We start from the raw sequence: 20,249 nt of genomic DNA, 5'->3' as shown, positions 1-20,249 counted from the left end.
CAATCTCCCCTAGTATCTAGCTGGGCCTGGCCTTCGGTATTTCTGTGTACACAAACGATACATGGCTGCGGTTATTGTGTGTACAGACGGTACACGGCTGCGGTTATTGTGTGTACAGACGGTATAGGGCTGCGGTTATTGTGTGTATAGACGGTACACGGCTGCGGTTATTGTGTGCACAGACAGTACAGGGCTGCGGTTATTGTGTGTACAGACGGTACACGGCTGCGGTTATTGTGTGTACAGACGGTATAGGGCTGCGGTTATTGTGTGTATAGACGGTACACGGCTGCGGTTATTGTGTGTACAGGCAGTACAGGGCTGCGGTTATTGTGTGTACAGACGGTACATGGCTGCGGTTATTGTGTGTACAGACGGTACACGGCTGCGGTTATTGTGTGTATAGGCGGTACACGGCTGCGGTTATTGTGTGCACAGACAGTATAGGGCTGCGGTTATTGTGTACACAGACGGTACAGGGCTGCGGTTATTGTGTGTACACGGCTGCGGTTATTGTGTGTACAGACGGTATAGGGCTGCGGTTATTGTGTGTATAGATGGTACACGGCTGCGGTTATTGTGTGCACAGACAGTATAGGGCTGCGGTTATTGTGTGTACAGGCGGTATAGGGCTGCGGTTATTGTGTGTACAGGCGGTACAGGGCTGCGGTTATTGTGTGTACAGACGGTACACGGCTGCGGTTATTGTGTGTACAGACAGTATAGGGCTGCGGTTATTGTGTGTACAGGCGGTATACGGCTGCGGTTATTGTGTGCACAGACAGTATAGGGCTGCGGTTATTGTGTGTACAGGCGATACACGGCTGCGGTTATTGTGTGTACAGACGGTATAGGGCTGCGGTTATTGTGTGTACAGACGGTACAGGGCTGCGGTTATTGTGTGTACAGACGGTATAGGGCTGCGGTTATTGTGTGTACAGGCGGTATAGGGCTGCGGTTATTGTGTGTACAGACGGTACACGGCTGCGGTTATTGTGTGTACAGACGGTACACGGCTGCGGTTATTGTGTACACAGACGGTATAGGGCTGCGGTTATTGTGTGTACAGACGGTACACGGCTGCGGTTATTGTGTGTACAGACGGTATAGGGCTGCGGTTATTGTGTGTACAGACGGTACACGGCTGCGGTTATTGTGTGTACAGACGGTATAGGGCTGCGGTTATTGTGTGTATAGACGGTACACGGCTGCGGTTATTGTGTGTACAGGCAGTACAGGGCTGCGGTTATTGTGTGTACAGACGGTACATGGCTGCGGTTATTGTGTGTACAGACGGTACACGGCTGCGGTTATTGTGTGTATAGGCGGTACACGGCTGCGGTTATTGTGTGCACAGACAGTATAGGGCTGCGGTTATTGTGTGTACAGACGGTACACGGCTGCGGTTATTGTGTGTACAGGCAGTACAGGGCTGCGGTTATTGTGTGTACAGACGGTACATGGCTGCGGTTATTGTGTGTACAGACGGTACACGGCTGCGGTTATTGTGTGTATAGACGGTACACGGCTGCGGTTGTGTGCACAGACGGTACACGGCTGCGGTTATTGTGTGTACAGACGGTACACGGCTGCGGTTATTGTGTGTACAGGCGGTACACGGCTGCGGTTATTGTGCACACAGACAGTATAGGGCTGCGGTTATTGTGTGTACAGGCGGTACACGGCTGCGGTTATTGTGTGCACAGACAGTATAGGGCTGCGGTTATTGTGTGTACAGGCGGTACAGGGCTGCGGTTATTGTGTGTACAGACGGTAAAGGGCTGCGGTTATTGTGTGTACAGGCGGTACAGGGCTGCGGTTATTGTGTGTACAGACGGTACACGGCTGCGGTTATTGTGTGTACAGACGGTACACGGCTGCGGTTATTGTGTACACAGACGGTATAGGGCTGCGGTTATTGTGTGCACACAGACGGTACACGGCTGCGGTTATTGTGTGTACAGGGCTGCGGTTATTGTGTGTACAGGCGGTATAGGGCTGCGGTTATTGTGTGTACAGACGGTATAGGGCTGCGGTTATTGTGTGTACAGGCGGTATAGGGCTGCGGTTATTGTGTGTACAGACGGTACACGGCTGCGGTTATTGTGTACACGGCTGCGGTTATTGTGTGTACAGACGGTACACGGCTGCGGTTATTGTGTGTACACGGCTGCGGTTATTTTGTGTACAGACGGTACAGGGCTGCGGTTATTGTGTGTACAGACGGTACAGGGCTGCGGTTATTGTGTGTACAGACGGTATAGGACTGCAGTTATTGTGTGTACAGACGGTATAGGGCTGCAGTTATTGTGTGTACAGACGGTACACGGCTGCGGTTATTGTGTACACAAACGGTACAGGGCTGCGGTTATTGTGTGTACACGGCTGCGGTTATTGTGTGCACACAGGCGGTACAGGGCTGCGGTTATTGTGTGCACACAGGCGGTACAGGGCTGCGGTTATTGTGTGCACACAGGCGGTACAGGGCTGCGGTTATTGTGTGCACAGGCGGTACAGGGCTGCGGTTATTGTGTGCACAGGCGGTACAGGGCTGTGGTTATTGTGTGCACAGGCGGTACAGGGCTGCGGTTATTGTGTGCACAGGCGGTACACGGCTGCGGTTATTGTGTGCACAGGCGGTACAGGGCTGTGGTTATTGTGTGCACAGGCGGTACACGGCTGCGGTTATTGTGTGCACACAGGCGGTACACGGCTGCGGTTATTGTGTGCACAGGCGGTACAGGGCTGCGGTTATTGTGTGCACAGACAGTACAGGGCTGCGGTTATTGTGTGTACAGAGGGTATAGGGCTGCGGTTATTGTGTACACGGCTGCGGTTATTGTGTGTACAGACAGTACACGGCTGCGGTTATTGTGTGCACAGGCGGTACACGGCTGCGGTTATTGTGTGCACAGGCGGTACACGGCTACGGTTATTGTGTGCACAGGCGGTACACGGCTGCGGTTATTGTGTGTACAGACAGTACACGGCTGCGGTTATTGTGCACACAGGCGGTACACGGCTGCGGTTATTGTGTGCACACAGACAGTAAAGGGCTTAGGTTATTGTGTGCACAGGCGGTACAGGGCTGCGGTTATTGTGTGCACAGGCGGTACACGGCTGCGGTTATTGTGCACACAGGCGGTACAGGGCTGCGGTTATTGTGTGCACAGGCGGTACAGGGCTGCGGTTATTGTGTGCACAGGCGGTACACGGCTGCGGTTATTGTGCACACAGGCGGTACAGGGCTGCGGTTATTGTGTGCACAGGCGGTACACGGCTGCGGTTATTGTGCACACAGGCGGTACAGGGCTGCGGTTATTGTGTGCACAGGCGGTACACGGCTGCGGTTATTGTGCACACAGGCGGTACAGGGCTGCGGTTATTGTGTGTACAGACGGTATACGGCTGCGGTTATTGTGCACACAGGCGGTACAGGGCTGCGGTTATTGTGTGCACAGGCGGTACACGGCTGCGGTTATTGTGTGTATAGACAGTACAGGGCTGCGGTTATTGTGTGTACAGGGCTGCGGTTATTGTGTGTACAGGGCTGCAGTTATTGTGTGTACACAGGCGGTACAGGGCTGCGGTTATCGTGTGCACAGGCGGTACAGGGCTGCGGTTATTGTGCACACAGACAGTATAGGGCTGCGGTTATTGTGTGCACAGGCGGTACACGGCTGCGGTTATTGTGCACACAGGCGGTACAGGGCTACGGTTATTGTGCACACAGGCGGTACAGGGCTGTGGTTATTGTGTGTACAGACGTACACGGCTGCGGTTATCGTGTGTACAGACGGCACAGGGCTGCGGTTATTGTGTGTACAGGCGGTATAGGGCTGCGGTTATCGTGTGTATAGACGGTACACGGCTGCGGTTATCGTGTGCACAGGCGGTATAGGGCTGCGGTTATTGTGTGTATAGGGCTGCGGTTATCGTGTGTACAGGCGGTATAGGGCTGCGGTTATCGTGTGCACAGACGGTACACGGCTGCGGTTATTGTGTGTATAGGGCTGCGGTTATTGTGTGCACAGGCGGTATAGGGCTGCGGTTATTGTGTGCACAGGCGGTACAGGGCTGCGGTTTTGTGTGCACAGGCGGTACACGGCTGCGGTTATTGTGTGCACAGGCGGTATAGGGCTGCGGTTATTGTGTGTATAGGGCTGCGGTTATTGTGTGTACAGACGGTACACGGCTGCGGTTATTGTGTGCACAGGCGGTACAGGGCTGCGGTTATCGTGTGCACACAGACAGTATACGGCTGCGGTTATTGTGTGCACACTGGTCACACAGCCTCCGTCGCTCCCACTAGTCCCCTCGTCTCTCCCGGCCGCTCCATGCTGAGGACACAGGCTGGAAGTGACGACATCCGGGGCGGCCCGTCCTCTGTCTCCAGCGGGTGTGCGGGGAGAGCCATAGACCGCAGCCTGCTGGTAATAGAAGCGGATACCGGAGCGGGGAGGAGAGCGGGCCGGCGCCATGTCTATGGAGGATCCGTTTTTCGTTGTGAAGGGGTGAGAGCGGCGCTCCGGCCTCTGTGTGCGCCCGTGGCGGGGAGATGGTGACGGGCTGAGGGCATTGTGTGATGGTTGCCATAGGACAGAATGGAGGCTGGGAGGGCCGGAGAGTGAAGGGATTCCTACAGGTGGCCGGTCCTGAGGACATGAGGAGACCAGGCCGTTGTCCTCACCGCCAGTAGCCATCACTGACTGATATGATGCGCCATTGACAGAGGATCGTGGTGTCTGTGATGGACATAGTGGGGCAGATTTATCAAAACTGGTGTAGTTGCTCATAGCAACCAATCAGATTCCACCTTTTATTTTTCAGAGCTCCTTTGGAAAATGAAAGGTGGAATCTGATTGGTTGCTATGGGCAACTAAGCCAGTTCTACTTTCCACCAGTTTGATAACTCTCCCCCTTGTGGATACAGTACACGTGGGCTCTCCGTGGTCTCCACATACCGCTCAGGTATCCATTGACTTTAATGTATGCATTCACACGTCAGCGGTTTTCTACGGACTGCGGTGACAACCACAGAAGCTTGCACAATTTTTCGCCCATGGTTACAGATTAGTGTTGAGCGAACTTTGGCGTCTAAAGTTCAGGTTATCGAAGAATCGCGTTATGGATTCTAAATTCCGTTATGGTCCATGGTTGCGGAATCCATAACACAATTCTTCGATAACCCGAACTTTAGACGCCTTAAAACACAAGTTCGCTCAACACTATTACAGATCCCTCATGCACAATTTAGTCTATGGACCCGTGAAAACCACAGACCAAACATGGATTGCATCCGTGTTTGGTCCGTTGTTTTTTACGGATCGTTGCTAGAAGATTTTTCGGAAATTGTTTCATTTTCAGCCTAGCAGCATCCGTGGGATGTGGATGACACATGGAGAGTGAAAAACAGACACACGGATTCCTCCCGGAGATCTTTATAGATGAACCACTGACCATCCTGTCACGGATGTCATCACGGACATGTTAATGAGGCCTTAGAGCATCTCCTACCAGTGGTCCGTGAAAAACCACTGACAGACCCAGTGGGGCACATATACTAAGACTGGATTTTTACGCCGATCTTAGTTTTCCCCTTTACGCTGCCTCTAGATTTGTCTAATTTAGGGTACTTTCACACTAGCGTTTTTCTTTTCCGGCATTGAGTTCCATCCTAGGGGCTCTATACTGAAAAACAACATATCCCAATGCATTCTGAATGGAGAGCGATCCGTTCAGGATGCATCAGTTCAGTCCCTCTTATGTTTTTTTGGACGTAGAAAATACCGCAGCATGCTGCAGTTTTATCTCCAGCAAAAAATCCAGAACACTTGCCGGATCCGGCATTAATTTCTATTGAAATGTATTAGTGCCGGATTCGGCATTAAGTGTTCCGGCAAAATGTATGCGCAGACCTTTAAAAATGCAACAAAAATAAATACCGGATCCGTTTTTCCGGATGACACCGGAGAGACGGATCCGGTATTTCAATGCATTTGTCAGACGGATCCGGATCAGTCTGACAAATGCCATCCGTTTGTGTCCGGATTGCCGGCGACAGAACTGCCTGCCGGAATCCTCTGCCGCAAGTGTGAAAGTACCCTTAGGCCTAGTTCACACGAACGTATGGCTTTTATAGTTTTTTGCGGTCTGTTTTTCATAGATCCGTTGTTCCGTTTTTGAGTTCCGTTGTGTTTCCGTTTTTCCGTATGGCATATACAGTATACAGTAATTACATAGAAAAAATTGGGCTGGGCATAACATTTTCAATAGATGGTTCAGAAAAAACGAAACGGATACGGATGCATTTCCGTATGTGTTCCGTTTTTTTTGCGGACCCATTGACTTTAATGAAGCCACGGAACGTGATTTGCGGCCAAATATAGGACATGTTCTATCTTTAAACGTAACGGAAATACGGAAACGGAATGCATACGGAACACATTCAGTTTTTTTTGCGGAACCATTGAAATGAATGGTTCAGTATACGGACCGTATACGGAAGACAAAAAAACGGCCCGTACACCCGCAAAAAAAACGTTCGTGTGAACTAGGCCTTAGGCTGAGTCGCGCGCCTCTTCATAAATTAGGCACATCTGTGGCAGTCCGTGCGCCTAGAGTAAAAAGGACGCCAGCCCCTGGCATGTGTAGTTTTTGGATACCATTTGCACCAGTTTCCAGGCGTAAATGTAAGTAAATTTGCCGGGGCTGGAGTCCCAGCACCGACACGGTCCCTGTCATGCCCAACTGGCGTATAAGGTGCGAACCAAAATTGTTGCACGGCTGGACAGAAAAGGGGACTTGCGGCACTTTTTACTTCCAAAAAGTGTTGCAAGTCCGTTCTATTTTTTTGCGGAACGGCCATGCGGACATATGGACACGGGGTCATTTCCATATTTTTGTGGCCACAGTAAAGTGAATGGTTTCACATACGGGCTGCAAAAACAAAAAAGACGACACAGAAAAAAAATAAGTTTGTGTGTATGAGCCCTAAGACAAATGCCACAGAAGGAGAGAGGATCCTGCCCATAAGAGCTTACAGTCTTGGGGACTTGTGGTCCTAGGCAGGCCCTCGAAGTGGAGGCCAGTTGGCGGCAGACTGGGCGCACTCTCTGCCCCCCCCCCCCCCCCCCCATTCATCTGTAGAGAAGCGGAGCACAGCACTCGGCTATTCCCAGAACTTCCATAGAGATGAATACAGCAGCAGTGTGCATACCCAACCTGCCGCTTCATTCAATTCGGGGGTGAAGGGGGGCCCTCTTCTTGTGATCGGTGGGGGGCCCAGCAGTCGGCAGTGCAGTGTAATTACAACAACTTCCATTCATTTGAATGGGATGAGCCGTGGTAATTACACTGCACCGCCGCATTGCATTATTTACTGAAAAACCTCATCATTAGGCTACATGCACGCGAACGTTTGTTTCCGTGTCTTGTTTTTTTTTGCGGATAGGATGTGGACCCATTCATTTCAATGGGTCCGCAAAAAATGCGGACAGCACACCGTCGCATCAGTATGTCCGTTCCGTAGCCCCGCAAAAAAAATATGTCCGTTTTAGGCATTGTTGCAATGAACCCACAAAAAAAAACAAATAGCATACGGATGCCATCCGTTTTTTTTTGCGGATCGCAAAAAACACATACGGTCCTGTGGATCCTGTGATCTTATTCCAGGATACTGAATTTTCTGTGTTTTTTATTTTTATTTTAGGGAGGTGCAAAAAGCAGTGAACACGGCCCAAGGCTTATTTCAGAGGTGGACTGATCTCCTCCAGGACCCCTCCATTGCTACTCGAGAAGAACTGGACTGGACTACCAATGAGCTGCGCAATAACCTGAGGAGCATTGAATGGGATCTGGAAGATCTTGATGAGACCATCAATATCCTTTAGTGTCGGGGAATTCTGAACATGATGTTACTTCCGATAATAAGTGATGTAGGGGTTGGAAATGATCCTTCCTTGCTTTGGGATAGTAGTGGGACATGCGGATAATTTCTCCCTAATCAGCCAGCGTTGCCTGCAATTTCAATGGACTTAATGGGGGTCATTTATCAAACTGGTGTAAAGTAGAACTGGCTCAGTTGCCCATAGCAACCAATCAGTTTTCATTTTTCTCAGCTCCTTTGGAAAATGAAAGGTGGAATCTGATTGGCTGCTAGGGGCAACTAAGCCAGTTCTCCTTTACACCAGTTTGATAAATCTCCCCCAATGTATTTATTTTAACCACTTATATACCGCTGATATATTTCGCAGCTCTTTACAGACATAATCACGCCTCGCTGTCTCCAGAGGAGCTCACAATCTAATTTCCCCGATCAGTATGTCTTTGGCATGCGGGAGGACACCCAGACAAACTCCATGCAGATGTTGTCCTTGGTCAGATTCCTACCCAGGATCTCAGCGCTGCAAGGCACCAATGCTAACCACTGAGCCACCCTCAATGAAAGGCAACAGAGCTGGATTACAGAGGTTTCATCATGGATATCATCCACTATGTCAATCACTGCTAAGACCTAGTTCACACTTCAGTGATTTCCATCGGCGATTGTGAGCCATAACCAGGCGCAGGTCAAAAACACCTAACAGGTGCAGATCTTTCCATTATAGCTTATCTCTGTGTAGGCTCCAGTCCTGGTTTTTGGCTGATAGAAATCACTGACCAAACTCTGACGTGTGAACTAGGTTTAATCCATACAATTCCCACAGCAGTGAAAAACTCCATGTGCCCTGTGCCTTGTAGATGAGATGGCAGTAGTGTTGCTTCATTAGGCTTAATTGAACCTCCAGATTTTGACCGTAAAGTATAAGCTTTAAAGGGGTTTTCTCGCCCAGTTTCCTTGGGGGACACAGAAGACCTTGGGTATAGCTCATCTCCCTAGGAGGCGTGACACTAAGTGAAGACTGTTAAGCCCCTCCTCCCCAGCTATACCCTCAGCCTGGAGAGAGAGACTGCCAGTTTTTGCTTAGTGTCCAAGGAGGCAAGACACTCCCTGCTCTGCAGGGCTGGTTTCTCCTTGTTTAAATTTTAGATTTTTACTTTTTTCTTTTCTTTTTGTTCCAGATCATCAGGGACAACAGAGACGCACTAGACCTCTCTGTTTCTCCCGGGGTTGAGCTGCGCCAGTGCCGGTCACCCGCACGGCTGCCTCCCCCACAGAAGGCAAGGTGGATCAGGGCAGCCCAGCTCCCCTACATCCCGCCAGCGCAAGGGTCGCCCGCACGCCAAGTCCCCCTTCCAGCGTCCTGCCACTACGGTGCCAGTAGCTGAAGGGGCGACCCTGCTGGAACGGACCGAGGGTGAAGACGTCTATGGTGAGAGATTGGCTGCTCCAGCCCAACGTCCCCGTCCCCCCCCGGTCTCCTGCGTGCCTGACCCTATACTGGGCCTATGGACCCTTCTGTCCCTGCTAGACCTAGGCTGGCCCCTGGGCTGCCGCAGGGCGACATTCTGCTCCCTCTCTCCTGGCCTCCATAGGTCATTGGCACCCTTCTCCCTACAAGAAGAATGCCTGGGGAGCTGCAGAGGTCCGCAACTAGCTGCCCCTGACTGAGGGGTTATGCAGGCGTCCCACCCTCACAGGCACCCGGTCTCGGGGTCCCCCTCCCTCTTACCGGCTACTGCTTCAGGGCCAGAGCCTTGCTGCTCCTGACCCTCCTCTGCCCTCACGGGCACCGGCCCAAGGGCAAGGTGGTTGTGGCTGTTGGCCACATGGTGCGCTGTTATAAGCCAGGGCCCGCTCCATGGGTAAAATGGCTGCCGAGCGCAGGGTCCTCGCTTCTGGGCAGCGGGGTGGGCACCCGCGGCCTGCAATATGAGCGCTATGCTTCAACAGCCCCAGGCCGACCGTCGGAACATTCCGGTCGGCCGGGCACCGCAGGCTTTACGACCGCGATCCCGGCGCTCTATCCGGGTCCCCGCCTCTTCCGGCCCGCGGGGTGGGCACCCGCGGCCGGCATGTGCATGCGCCGCTTCGTTCCCCGGCCGGTACTTGAATACTGTGCGGCCCCGGTCAGCCGGGCGCCGCTAATAATTTAGGCCCCGGCTTCACGGCCTACAATTACTAGGCCTCTGTTGGAGGGGGCTGGAACTTCTCCAGGCGGGAATTCTTCCCGCCGGGAGGTTCCCCCGCCCCCAGGGGATCGCAGCGCCGCCCTCCAGGCCGGATCCCTGTTAACCCTTTGGGTACAGGCCGGCTTCAGATGGCCTGTATGGGTGCCCCCAGGGGATCGCAGCGCCGCCCTCCTGGCCGGATCCCTGTTTAACCCTTTGGGTACAGGCCGGCTTCAGATGGGCCTGTATGGAACCCCCCAGTGCCCCTGTAGGTGGCTCCCCTTTTCTGTTATATATATATATATATATATATATATATATAAAAAAAAAAAAAAAAAAAAAGAATTTTTTTATATATATAACTTGTGGGCTGCGCAGGACGCTGCAGCCTCATGTCAGTACATGCCCCCCTTCCCTAGGCGGCATGTCGCACTCCCCGGCTGCGGCGCTGCCAGGGTCATTTTACCCTTCTAGCCCTCTCTCACGATACGGCGCTGGTCAAGTGCATGCGGCCTTTTCTGTAGGCAGCATTCGTCACCCTCTTTAGTTATGGTACTGCCATGTGCGGGACCCCCCTCCTGGGCGGGATACTGTACTCTCCCTGGCTACGGTTTGGCCTTGTGCATGATCCCCCTTTCATTGGCGGACTACTGCAGTTTCACCGGATACGGTGCTGGCCGTGTGCACGACCTCCTTCCATAGGCGGAACGCTTCACTCTCACTAGATTCGTTGCGATCTGTGCATGACCCCTTTTTTCTTAGGCGGAATACTGCACTCTCACCAGATACGGTGCTGGCCATGTGCACGATCCCTTTCCATTGGTGGAACGCTGCACTCTCACTGGATTCGTTGCCGATCATGTGCGTGACCCCCTTCCATAGGCGGAATGCTGCACTCTCTGATTTCGCTGACGCCCATAGGCATGACTCCCTTCCGTGGACGGCATTTGGCACTCTCACTGGATTCACTGCCAGCCATGTGCATGACCACTTTCCATAGGTGGTATGATGCACTCTCATTGGATTTTCCCTGTGGCGGCATTCATACACTCCCTCGGTCGGTGATGTTCTCTCGCCGGTACGTTGTTGGCCATGTGCATGAACCCCATACATGGCGGGGTGCTTGCACTCTCACTGGATCTGCTGCCGGCCATATGCATGACCCCTCTTCCGTGGGCGGTGTACGCACTCTCACTGGATTCGCTGCCGGCCATGGGCACGCCTCCTTCAGGTGACATGCACACATTCTCACCGACTGATCGCACTCTCCCTGGATGCGATGCTGACCGTGTGCATGACCCCCCCCCCCCCCCCCCCTCTTTTCTGGGCGGCATACTACACTCTCACCGGATACGTTGCTGGCCTTGAGCATGGCCCTCTAACATGGGTGGAACGCTTGCGCTCCCATTGGATACCGTGCTGGCCTTGTGCGTGACCATCCCTCATTCCATGGGCGGAATTTTGCACGCTCACGAGATCCAAGGCTGTCCTTGTATGTGCCGTATTGGACTTGCACATGTTCCCCTTCATTGGGAGTAGTTACACTCTCACGAAGTTTCGGTGTTGGGTGAGTTGTTGCACACTCACTTAATGCTAGGATAGCCCTGTGCATGCCCCCCTTTCACTAGGTGGACCTCCTGCATTCCTGCTGGATACTGTGTGGCTATGTGCATGGCGCCCTTCGGGGCGAAGTATGGTATGCCCTACTTCTCTGACGTAGGTACGGCCTTGGGCATTCCCCCCTTTTTTTTTTTTTTTTTGGGGCGGGCTTTTGCACCCTTGCCGACTGCAGTTTGCCAGGTAGATACTGTGGCACTCTGGCTGGCCTTCGCTGAGTGATATTTTGGCAGTGAGTGGACGTTTTTGTGCGTTGTTGGGCCGTGTATACCTTCTCGTCCCGTAGGTGGGTTGGCCTTCTCACTGCTTACGGGGCTACTCGTACGTATCCCTCCTTTCCTCCTGCGACATATTTTTTTCTCTTGGGAGACGGTGTTTGCAGCAAGCCTTGCACTATTCTCTAAAGAGATCATTCTGTCCACCTGTGTAAGCCTAAGGTGTTGTCCAACAAACAATAAATGAATGCCTTATAGATAAGTAGACGGCCTCTACCTGCTCGCTACTGCTCCGAGCTGGGCGGTGCTCATTCGTCTTCCCGCAGCATTGTTTCCCTGCGCTAGTGGTCACATGGTCGAGAGTGCTGTCTGCAGCGCCCTTCGCATTCTATGTTGGCTCTGGTGGGACTACGGTCCCCTCGCCTACTACTATTTCCTTCTACCAGGTTCGGGCCGCTCTTCTTGGGAAAGGTCACCCAACTTCTCTTGGGTGCTCGCTTACCCAGGTCCGGAGGACATCCACCTTGAGTTCTTCAGGATATTCGCCTTCTGCGAAGCGGTGAACGGGGCGTCTCAGTGTAGCGGGGTCCTGCTTTTGAGCTGTCCTATGGCTTCTCTATGCCCACTCCTCCTTTCTTTTGGAGGGTGTTATCCCAGCCTCTGTCTCGACTGCCTTTTCTCGCCGGTTCTGTTTGGCTCCCACTCGGTACGGATCTCTCCGATGTGGCTTCTGTTCCGGCCACGCTTCAGAGGATGTTCCTTCTCTGCCCTCCCCTCTGGGAAGAGCATGGTTGTTCAGGTGGATGGTTCTGGTGTCTTGTCCACACTGACTGTACTAGCTGTGTACCTATCTAACGGGTCTACCGCGTTCTGTCCTCCCGCTGGATGCAGATTGCGTTTTTTCCATTCTAGGCAATGTTTCTGCTATGGATTTACCTTCTCGGTAACTTGGGAGGACTACCCTTTAGTCCGTCTTCCTGTGGTGGCTACATCGGCTTGGGCTTTAGCCTGTCTTGTCCTGGCATCGGGCGGTTGCTGGGCGGACCCTTCGGTTCCTGTCCGTCTGCTCCCCCACTCCGGGTGGATACGGGACAACATTGTTCGGGGCCGACGGGACCAGTTCTACTGACCGTTCTGCCCGTGTTACTGATCATTGGGTTTTCGCCCGCTTGCCCAGGCGACTCTAGTGAGCTCGCTAGTGTTCGCTTCTAGCCGAGTTTTCGTCCAGGATCTGTGGTAGGACTTAGGACTTTACCTGGGGTTCTGTGGGAAGCTGGGCGTTCCCCCACTCTGCCTTTCTCTCTCCATGGTTCTGTCTTTCTCCAGCCCGGCCCTGGGGCTGGGACTCCGTTGCTTGAGGTATCAAGTGTCGTTCCTGTCCTTCCTCTTTCAGCGTTCCCCGACCCTCTGGGCCTGTCAGGAACTTCTTCCATGGAGCGGCTCTTGGGTTCCTTTGTACTGCCCTCCGTTACCGTCCTGGGAACCACATACTGGGCTCTTGGCGCTCCAATTTTTCCTTGGAGTCGTTACAGAAGTCCTCTGTACTCCTTCTGTCCTGTACGGTTGGGTTTCTGTAGCCATCGTGTCTCTGACTGGTGCCTGAGTGGCGGCCCTTCTTGTTCCGAGCCTTCTGTCTTCCCCCAGGACAGGGCTGTTCTCCATTCCGTCTCTTCCTTCCTTCTGAAGGTGATGTTTGTCCTTCATTTCATTGAGGCAGTCGTCCTCCCCTTCCCACCCCCGGGAACGGACACTTCACCGATTTGGACGTTTGTTTGGGCCTTGCAGTTTTTTACTTGGAGATCTCCGACTCTTGTCGACGTTCGGTCTCTTGTGTTCCCAGGAGGTCCGCGCAAGGGTTGAGGGCCTCCAGGGTGGCTTTCCTCCGCTTTCTCAGTGTGGCTCTTGCTGTGGTTGTCGCACCAAGGGCAGGGTTCTGCTTTTGGTGTCACCATTCATTTTGCCAGAGCTGTCGGTTTTTCCTGGGCCGGAGGCATTAGGCTTCGGCCATGCATTTGTAAGGTGGTCACTGGTCTTCCTTGTACACCTTACCGAGTTCTACAGGGTGCATACTCGGCCTTCGGCGTATGCTGCCTTGGGCCGCCTGGTCTGCAGGCGGCGGGTTTTTTGTTGCCTTCGGGTGCTTCGCCTTGGTGCTGTGGTCCCTCCCCCTTTGGACTGCTTTTGAACGTCCCAAGGTCTTCTGTGTCCCCCAAGGAAACTGGGCGAGAAAACGAGATTTTTGTATAACTTACCAGTAAAATCTCTTTCTCGCTCTTTCCTTGGGGGACACAGCACCCACCCATTCTTTGTTCTTCTCTGACTGTTTCCGAGTTTGTTTTACCCTTTGGGTAGTTGGCTTGTTGGTTCCACTTTTTGGACTTTGCCTTTTCTCACTACTTGGACACGCAACTGGCAGTCTCTCTCTCCAGGCTGAGGGTATAGCTGGGGAGGAGGGGCTTAACAGTCTTCACTTAGTGTCACGCCTCCTAGGGAGATGAGCTATACCCAAGGTCTTCTGTGTCCCCCAAGGAAAGAGCGAGAAAGAGATTTTACTGGTAAGTTATACAAAAATCTCGTTTTCCCATCTCAGACAATGTATGACCCCATTGTCTGGTAGGTGCGGGTCCCACCGCTGGGACCCGCACCTACAATAAGAACGGAGCAGGGAAATGAACGGAGGGCTCACTGCACATGCGCAGCCACTCTCCATTCATTTCTATGGGGCCGCCGAAAATAGCCGAGTGCATGCGCGGTGCGCTCCCATTCACTTCTATGGGAGCAGCACTTGGTGATGGACGGACCCCGGGATATCCGGTGTCCTCCAGCCACAGCTCTCCCCGCTCCGTTCTTGTTGTAGGTGGGACCTGCACCTATCAGACAATGGGGGGGGGGATATCCTAGCGATATGCCCCCATTGTCTGAGATGGGATTACCCCTTTAAGGCCACAGTCACACGACAGTGTTTTTGTTCCTCATCTGATCCACATTTTTTGCGGATCAGATGCGGACCCATTCATTTCAATGGGGATGCAAAAAATGCGGACAGCACTCTGCTGTTCTTATCCGTATGTCCATTCCGCATTCCTGCAAAAAAACATAGAACACGTCCTATTCTTCTCCGAATAGGCATTGTTGCAATTTGTCCACAAAACAATGGCTGCAACACACGGACCTCATCTGTATTTTCTACAGAGCCGCATTTTGCAGAGCGCGAACTACGGACGGTCATGTGAATGCAGTAAGTGATATTTTAACAAACTGGCCTTATTTGCTTGCGTGCTGTCCGTATGTACAACAGGTTGCTACTGTATTTTGGTATGGATTCGATCTGGAGATCATTGCAGACAATGAATTGTACCATTGTCTCTGGTGGGCCCCAGATCCGTGTCTTACGTGGACACACGGACCTAACAGCCATATTCAAAAGTCCTCTGTGTGTTGCAGGCACCACATGGACGATTTTTAATACAGATGTCTGAATAGGCCCTAACCCCGATTTCCTGATAGCGTGCAGTAAACCGTTACCTATAGTTTACTGATGGGACCCAGGCACTAGAAAGTCAGGCTATAACAGCCTATTGGAAGCTGTAGAACAGCCAAATTTATTTGATTGCCCAGGATATATTTTGGATAGACCCCACTCCAAGCAGGGACACTTCCATTACTATAATAGGTATTCTCCCAATATTTCCAGTGCATGTCCCAGCAGTGACTGGGAGAGCAGACTACCAAGAGACGACCCCATCACATAATGAAACGCATAGAAGATGTAGCTGGAGCACTGAGAAGTGATGTGTCTCCAGGAGAAGGACACATGGTGGAAGTCTCCATCAGCTGCTAAGATGTAGGTTGACAATGCTACAAAAGCCATTTGTTCAATTAATGCTGGGTTTACACTCCATCCAGCCGCCAATTATCGCGAAGGAAGCGTTCCTACTTGACATTTGGCTGCTTGATTCAGCGGAGGTGAAGAGTACTGTTTACGTGCAGCGATCCCCTCCACTGTATGAGGCCGAATCATGGCGGCTGCTATCTCTCGTCCTCATACAGCGGCATTCTTTCTGCATGGCACAGCACCGCTTAGACACTACGATCTGCCGCCCGGAAACGCTCATTTTAGGCTCCATTCACGCGTCCGCAAGTGTTCTATTTTTTTGCAGATCGGATGTGCGGATGCGGACAGCACACTGTGTGCTGTCCTCATCTTTCCCGGCCCCATTGAAAATGAATGGGTCCGGATCCGTTCCGCAACGTTGCGGAACGGATCCGGATCCATTTCGTGGACTTGTGAATGGACCCTTACATGTATGCATCAACGGGAGTTTCGCCCAATGAACAAGCGTTTCCATCGTTCATTGGGTGATCTGCCGTGCCTTTAGACGGGCAGGTTATCGGGAATGAAGATTCATAGGAACGTCTGTCTTGACAGTCGGGCAGTGTAAACCCACCTTAACTTTTCACAAAGATTTCTTTAACTCCAGTCACGTATTGTAGAAGCCAATCCCCGCAAGTTCAGTCTGAATCCTGCAGAGATGAGGCAGAGAAAAGCTTTCATCAGTGAAACGCGGCAGTGTGTTAAGGTGAGAATCACAGATTAGATTACCTTATACCTGCAGCTCACGTGTGAAGGGGTCCAAAAAGGCAGCTACATTTCTATAGTATCCTTCACGGGACTGTATACAGCATAGTCTGTTGGGCCAGCTCAGCCCTTCCACAGTGTTACCTGTGGGTCTCACGGAAGTATAGCAAATGTTATTTGCAATTTATATAAATAAAAAAATAAATTATTATATATATATATATTTTTTTTTTTCAGGGTGAGTAAAAAGTCGCAGGACACCCTTTTATTTCAGAAACAAAAGGGAAAATAAATATCTCAGTACCCCAGCAAGTAATGGGTGAGGGGGGCCTATCTTTTAGGCTATGTCTGAAACATGGCCGACATCTTGAAAGCCGCCATATTGGATCAAGGGCAAATTTTTCTAATGGCAATGGGGTCATGTAGCATATCAAAGAAGACCAGTATTTTTCTCAGAAATCGATTGCCGCAATCAGATTTGCAATATATCTTGTGGTTCAAAAGATCTCAACACAGAAAGTACATGACCCAAGATGGAGGCCATGTTCCAGACGTAGCCTAAAAGATAGGCCCCCCTCACCCATTACTTGCTGGGGTATTCAGATATTAAATTTTTTCCTCTTGTTTCTGAAATAAAAGGGTGTCCTGCGACTTTTGACTCGCCTTGTGTGTGTATATATATATATTATTATAGCAGAAGGACCCGGCTTCACACAGGTATATTTCATCTATTTAATTTAGTGTTTCTGTGTGTCGTTAAAAGATATCGACAGTATCTCCGATAAGAGTGATCCCTACCCCTTAAATCTGTGGATGGCGCTGTTATGGGGGGGATCTGTGGATGGCGCTGTTATGGAGGGGATCTGTGGATGGCACTGTTATGGAGGGGATCTGTGGATGGCACTGTTATGGGTAGGGGGGTCTGTGCACTGTTATGGGGAGGGGGGATCTGTGGATGACACTATATAGCATCTTATGCTATATGTGTCATCCACAGATCCCCCCTCCCCATAACAGTGCACAGATCCCCCCTCCCCATAACAGTGCACAGATCCCCTTCCCAATAACAGTGCACAGATCCCCCTCCCCATAACAGCCCCGGCCCCGCTGCTCACAGCAGACTATTCTGGCAGTAACTTTTACTCAGCGCATCTTTATTACCTTACAATGAAGCTCAGGTAACAGGCAAAGCGGGCGGCGGCGTAACGTCACTCACTCACGTGACGCACTTGCTCCGCCCACTTTATGAATGAAGGAGGCGGAGCAGTCACGTGAGTGAGTGACGTTACGCCGCCGTCCGCTCTGCCTGTTACTGGAGCTTCATTGTAAGGTAAAATAAAGATGCGCTGATTTAAAGTAAACCGCCCGCATAGCAACAAATCGGCGATTTATTCGATAACTGGCTTCGTCGACAACGAATCCTGTTATCGAATATTATCAATAAAGTCGATTAATCGTTACAGCCCTAACTAAGAATGTCCTTCGTTGCCTATAGCAACCAATCAGAGCTCATATTGATGACCTGTAGCAAAAAAGAAGCTGAGCTGTGATTGGTTGCTATATGCACTCTGATGAATATCCAGGCTAACTGCCACAACAGACAATGGCTCCCGGAGTTTGGCGCTTAGGTTACTAACAGTTTTTTGTGGCAAATAATTGGAAAGCGCGGGGTGAAAATTTCCACTCAAAACATAGTCTATGACATTCCCCGAGTCACAGGAGGCGGCTGTGCAAAATGTTGTGATTGTAAATGCGGACATACACACATACACTCCGCTTTATATATTCGATATAGGTCAGCCACATACACTTGAATGTGTCTTAGCTGCAATACCAGCTGCTGCCTATGGACAGGTGTGGTGCTGTTTCTGGGCTCATGCAAGCTCTTTTAGATATTTGTAAGACACTATAGAATACACTGGCAGCCACAACGTTATTATAATGGACTGTAATAGTGTGACCCAAGAACACATACACTCATTTAAAGGGGTTCAACCCTGAACCCGGACATATCCCCATTTTCACCCAGGCAGCCCCCCCTGATATGAATTGCGCAGGCCAAAGGCTTTTTATGACGATGCGGTGACATACCGGGACCTGTAAAACTGCTAGGGCAGCACTAAAGGCCGCCCATCAGTGCCGGTGACGTCACCAGCAACACTGCTAGGCGGAAACCTCCTCCTAGCAGTGTGAAAATATAAATAAACAGCCCTTGCCTGCTCCATACCGCGCAGGGCAAGGGAGAGCGTCGGAGCATGAAATGTTCATGTTGGGCTACTTTCACACTGGCGTTTCTGGATCCACCTGCGAGACCCGTTTCAGGGATCTCACAAGCGGCCCCAAACGGATCAGTTCAGCGCCAATGCATTCTGAATGGAAAAGGATCCACTCAGAATGCATCAGTTTGGCTCCGTTCCGCCTCCATTCCGCTCTGGAGGTGGACACCAAAACGCTGCTTGCAGCGTTTTGGTGTCCGCCTGGCGGTGCGGAGCCAAACGGATCCGTCCTGACCTACAATGTAAGTCAATGGGGACGGATTTGTTTACATTGACACAAATATGGTGCAATTGTAAACGGATCCATCCCCCATTGACTTTCAATGTAAAGTCAGGACGGATCCGTTTGACTTACACTTAGACTTTTTTTGACTATGTTATGCAGACGGATCCGTACAGAACGGGTTCCTTCGTTTGCATTATAGGTGCGGATCCGTCTGTGCAGATACCAGACTGGTCCGCACCTAACGCAGGTGGGAAAGTAGCCTTAGAGGGGACGGAGGGGGGGAAATGGGGATTTGTCCGGGTTCAGCTTTAAATGGGTTTTTCCCATTGACGAAGTTTATTCCTTGACCGTTATCACCAAATTTACATATCTAAAAAAAATAAAGTGCCTTTCAGATCTGAGCTGCCCCTGCATGGACCTCACATCCTGGACTTTCTATAGACCCATACATGAGCAGAGCTGATGGAAGCCGAATGGACCGAGCGATCTGATCAGTGCTTCTGCCCCTTTGTGCATGTGGTTTTGGTGTTTTTTTTTTTTTGTTTTTGTTTTTGTTTTAACGGAGGTTTAGGCGACCTTTTTGGCCAATAACACATTTTTCCCCATGTGTTCACGTACAGGAAATGAAGGATCAGATGACCACTCCATCTGTTCAAGCCCTAGCGGAAAAAAAGAACCGGCAGGTGAGGGGCTGTGTTTTTTCTCGCTGTTTGTTTAGTGACGTGCGGGTCTCCTTGGTGAATTGGAAGAGGTCACACTGTGGAGTATGGGTGTAATACACCACTTTCGGTGCTCTCGGGTTACACGTTTCTCTGTGTGAGTCACAGTATCTTGAAGTAGTGAAAATATGTTACTCTACCAGTCTAAAGAGCGTGTCCCCTCTGTACCGGTAGATCCAATCAAGCATTTGTAACGTTACATATATACCGGATGTAATCACAGCAGTTCCTGGGGCTGATGAATCTAATTTCATATACACTAGGGCCTATTTCATAGGAAACCCATAGATTAATTTCTGAAGCTGTAAGGAATGCTGAAGATGCCCTCGCGAGCACGGTCACCGCTGAGCCATAATGAGTAGTAGTCACACCTCGCTCAGCAGTCCAATCTGTTGTCTGCGTTAACAGTCGTCTTGCATATTGGCCACCCACATTTTTCCAGTTATACAGATTCCGAATTTGCCTTTGTGTCCAATTTAAGAAGCAATCAATGACATTGCTAATGGACTTGTAAGGCCCCTTTCACACCAGCGAGTTTTCCGCGCGGATGCAATGCGTGACGTG

General features: G+C 51.1%; 1 protein-coding gene across 3 annotated transcripts in view; it reads left to right on the top strand.

Annotated features, from left to right (window-relative positions):
* The first annotated feature begins 4,376 nt into the window (after nt 1–4,376).
* The window catches only part of STX6 (syntaxin 6), a 28,967-nt gene continuing 13,094 nt past the window's right edge, over nt 4,377–20,249 (top strand). The window contains exons 1-4 of one of the 3 annotated variants that reach the window (XM_040407598.1): nt 4,377–4,514; nt 7,712–7,881; nt 16,371–16,465; nt 19,587–19,649. In XM_040407598.1, coding sequence (XP_040263532.1) covers nt 4,480–4,514; nt 7,712–7,881; nt 16,371–16,465; nt 19,587–19,649 — 363 coding nt within the window. In that variant the 5' untranslated portion in view covers nt 4,377–4,479. Of the gene's footprint in view, nt 4,515–7,711; nt 7,882–16,348; nt 16,466–19,586; nt 19,650–20,249 lie in introns of those variants that run through there. The other 2 variants (XM_040407599.1, XM_040407600.1) reach the window with 2 other exon arrangements.

This window comes from Bufo bufo, chromosome 9 (genome assembly GCF_905171765.1).
Source record: "Bufo bufo chromosome 9, aBufBuf1.1, whole genome shotgun sequence".
In the NCBI taxonomy this organism is placed as follows: domain Eukaryota; kingdom Metazoa; phylum Chordata; class Amphibia; order Anura; family Bufonidae; genus Bufo; species Bufo bufo.
The sequence above is the reverse complement of the archived record's forward strand: the minus strand, read 5'-3'. Positions and strand labels throughout refer to the sequence as shown.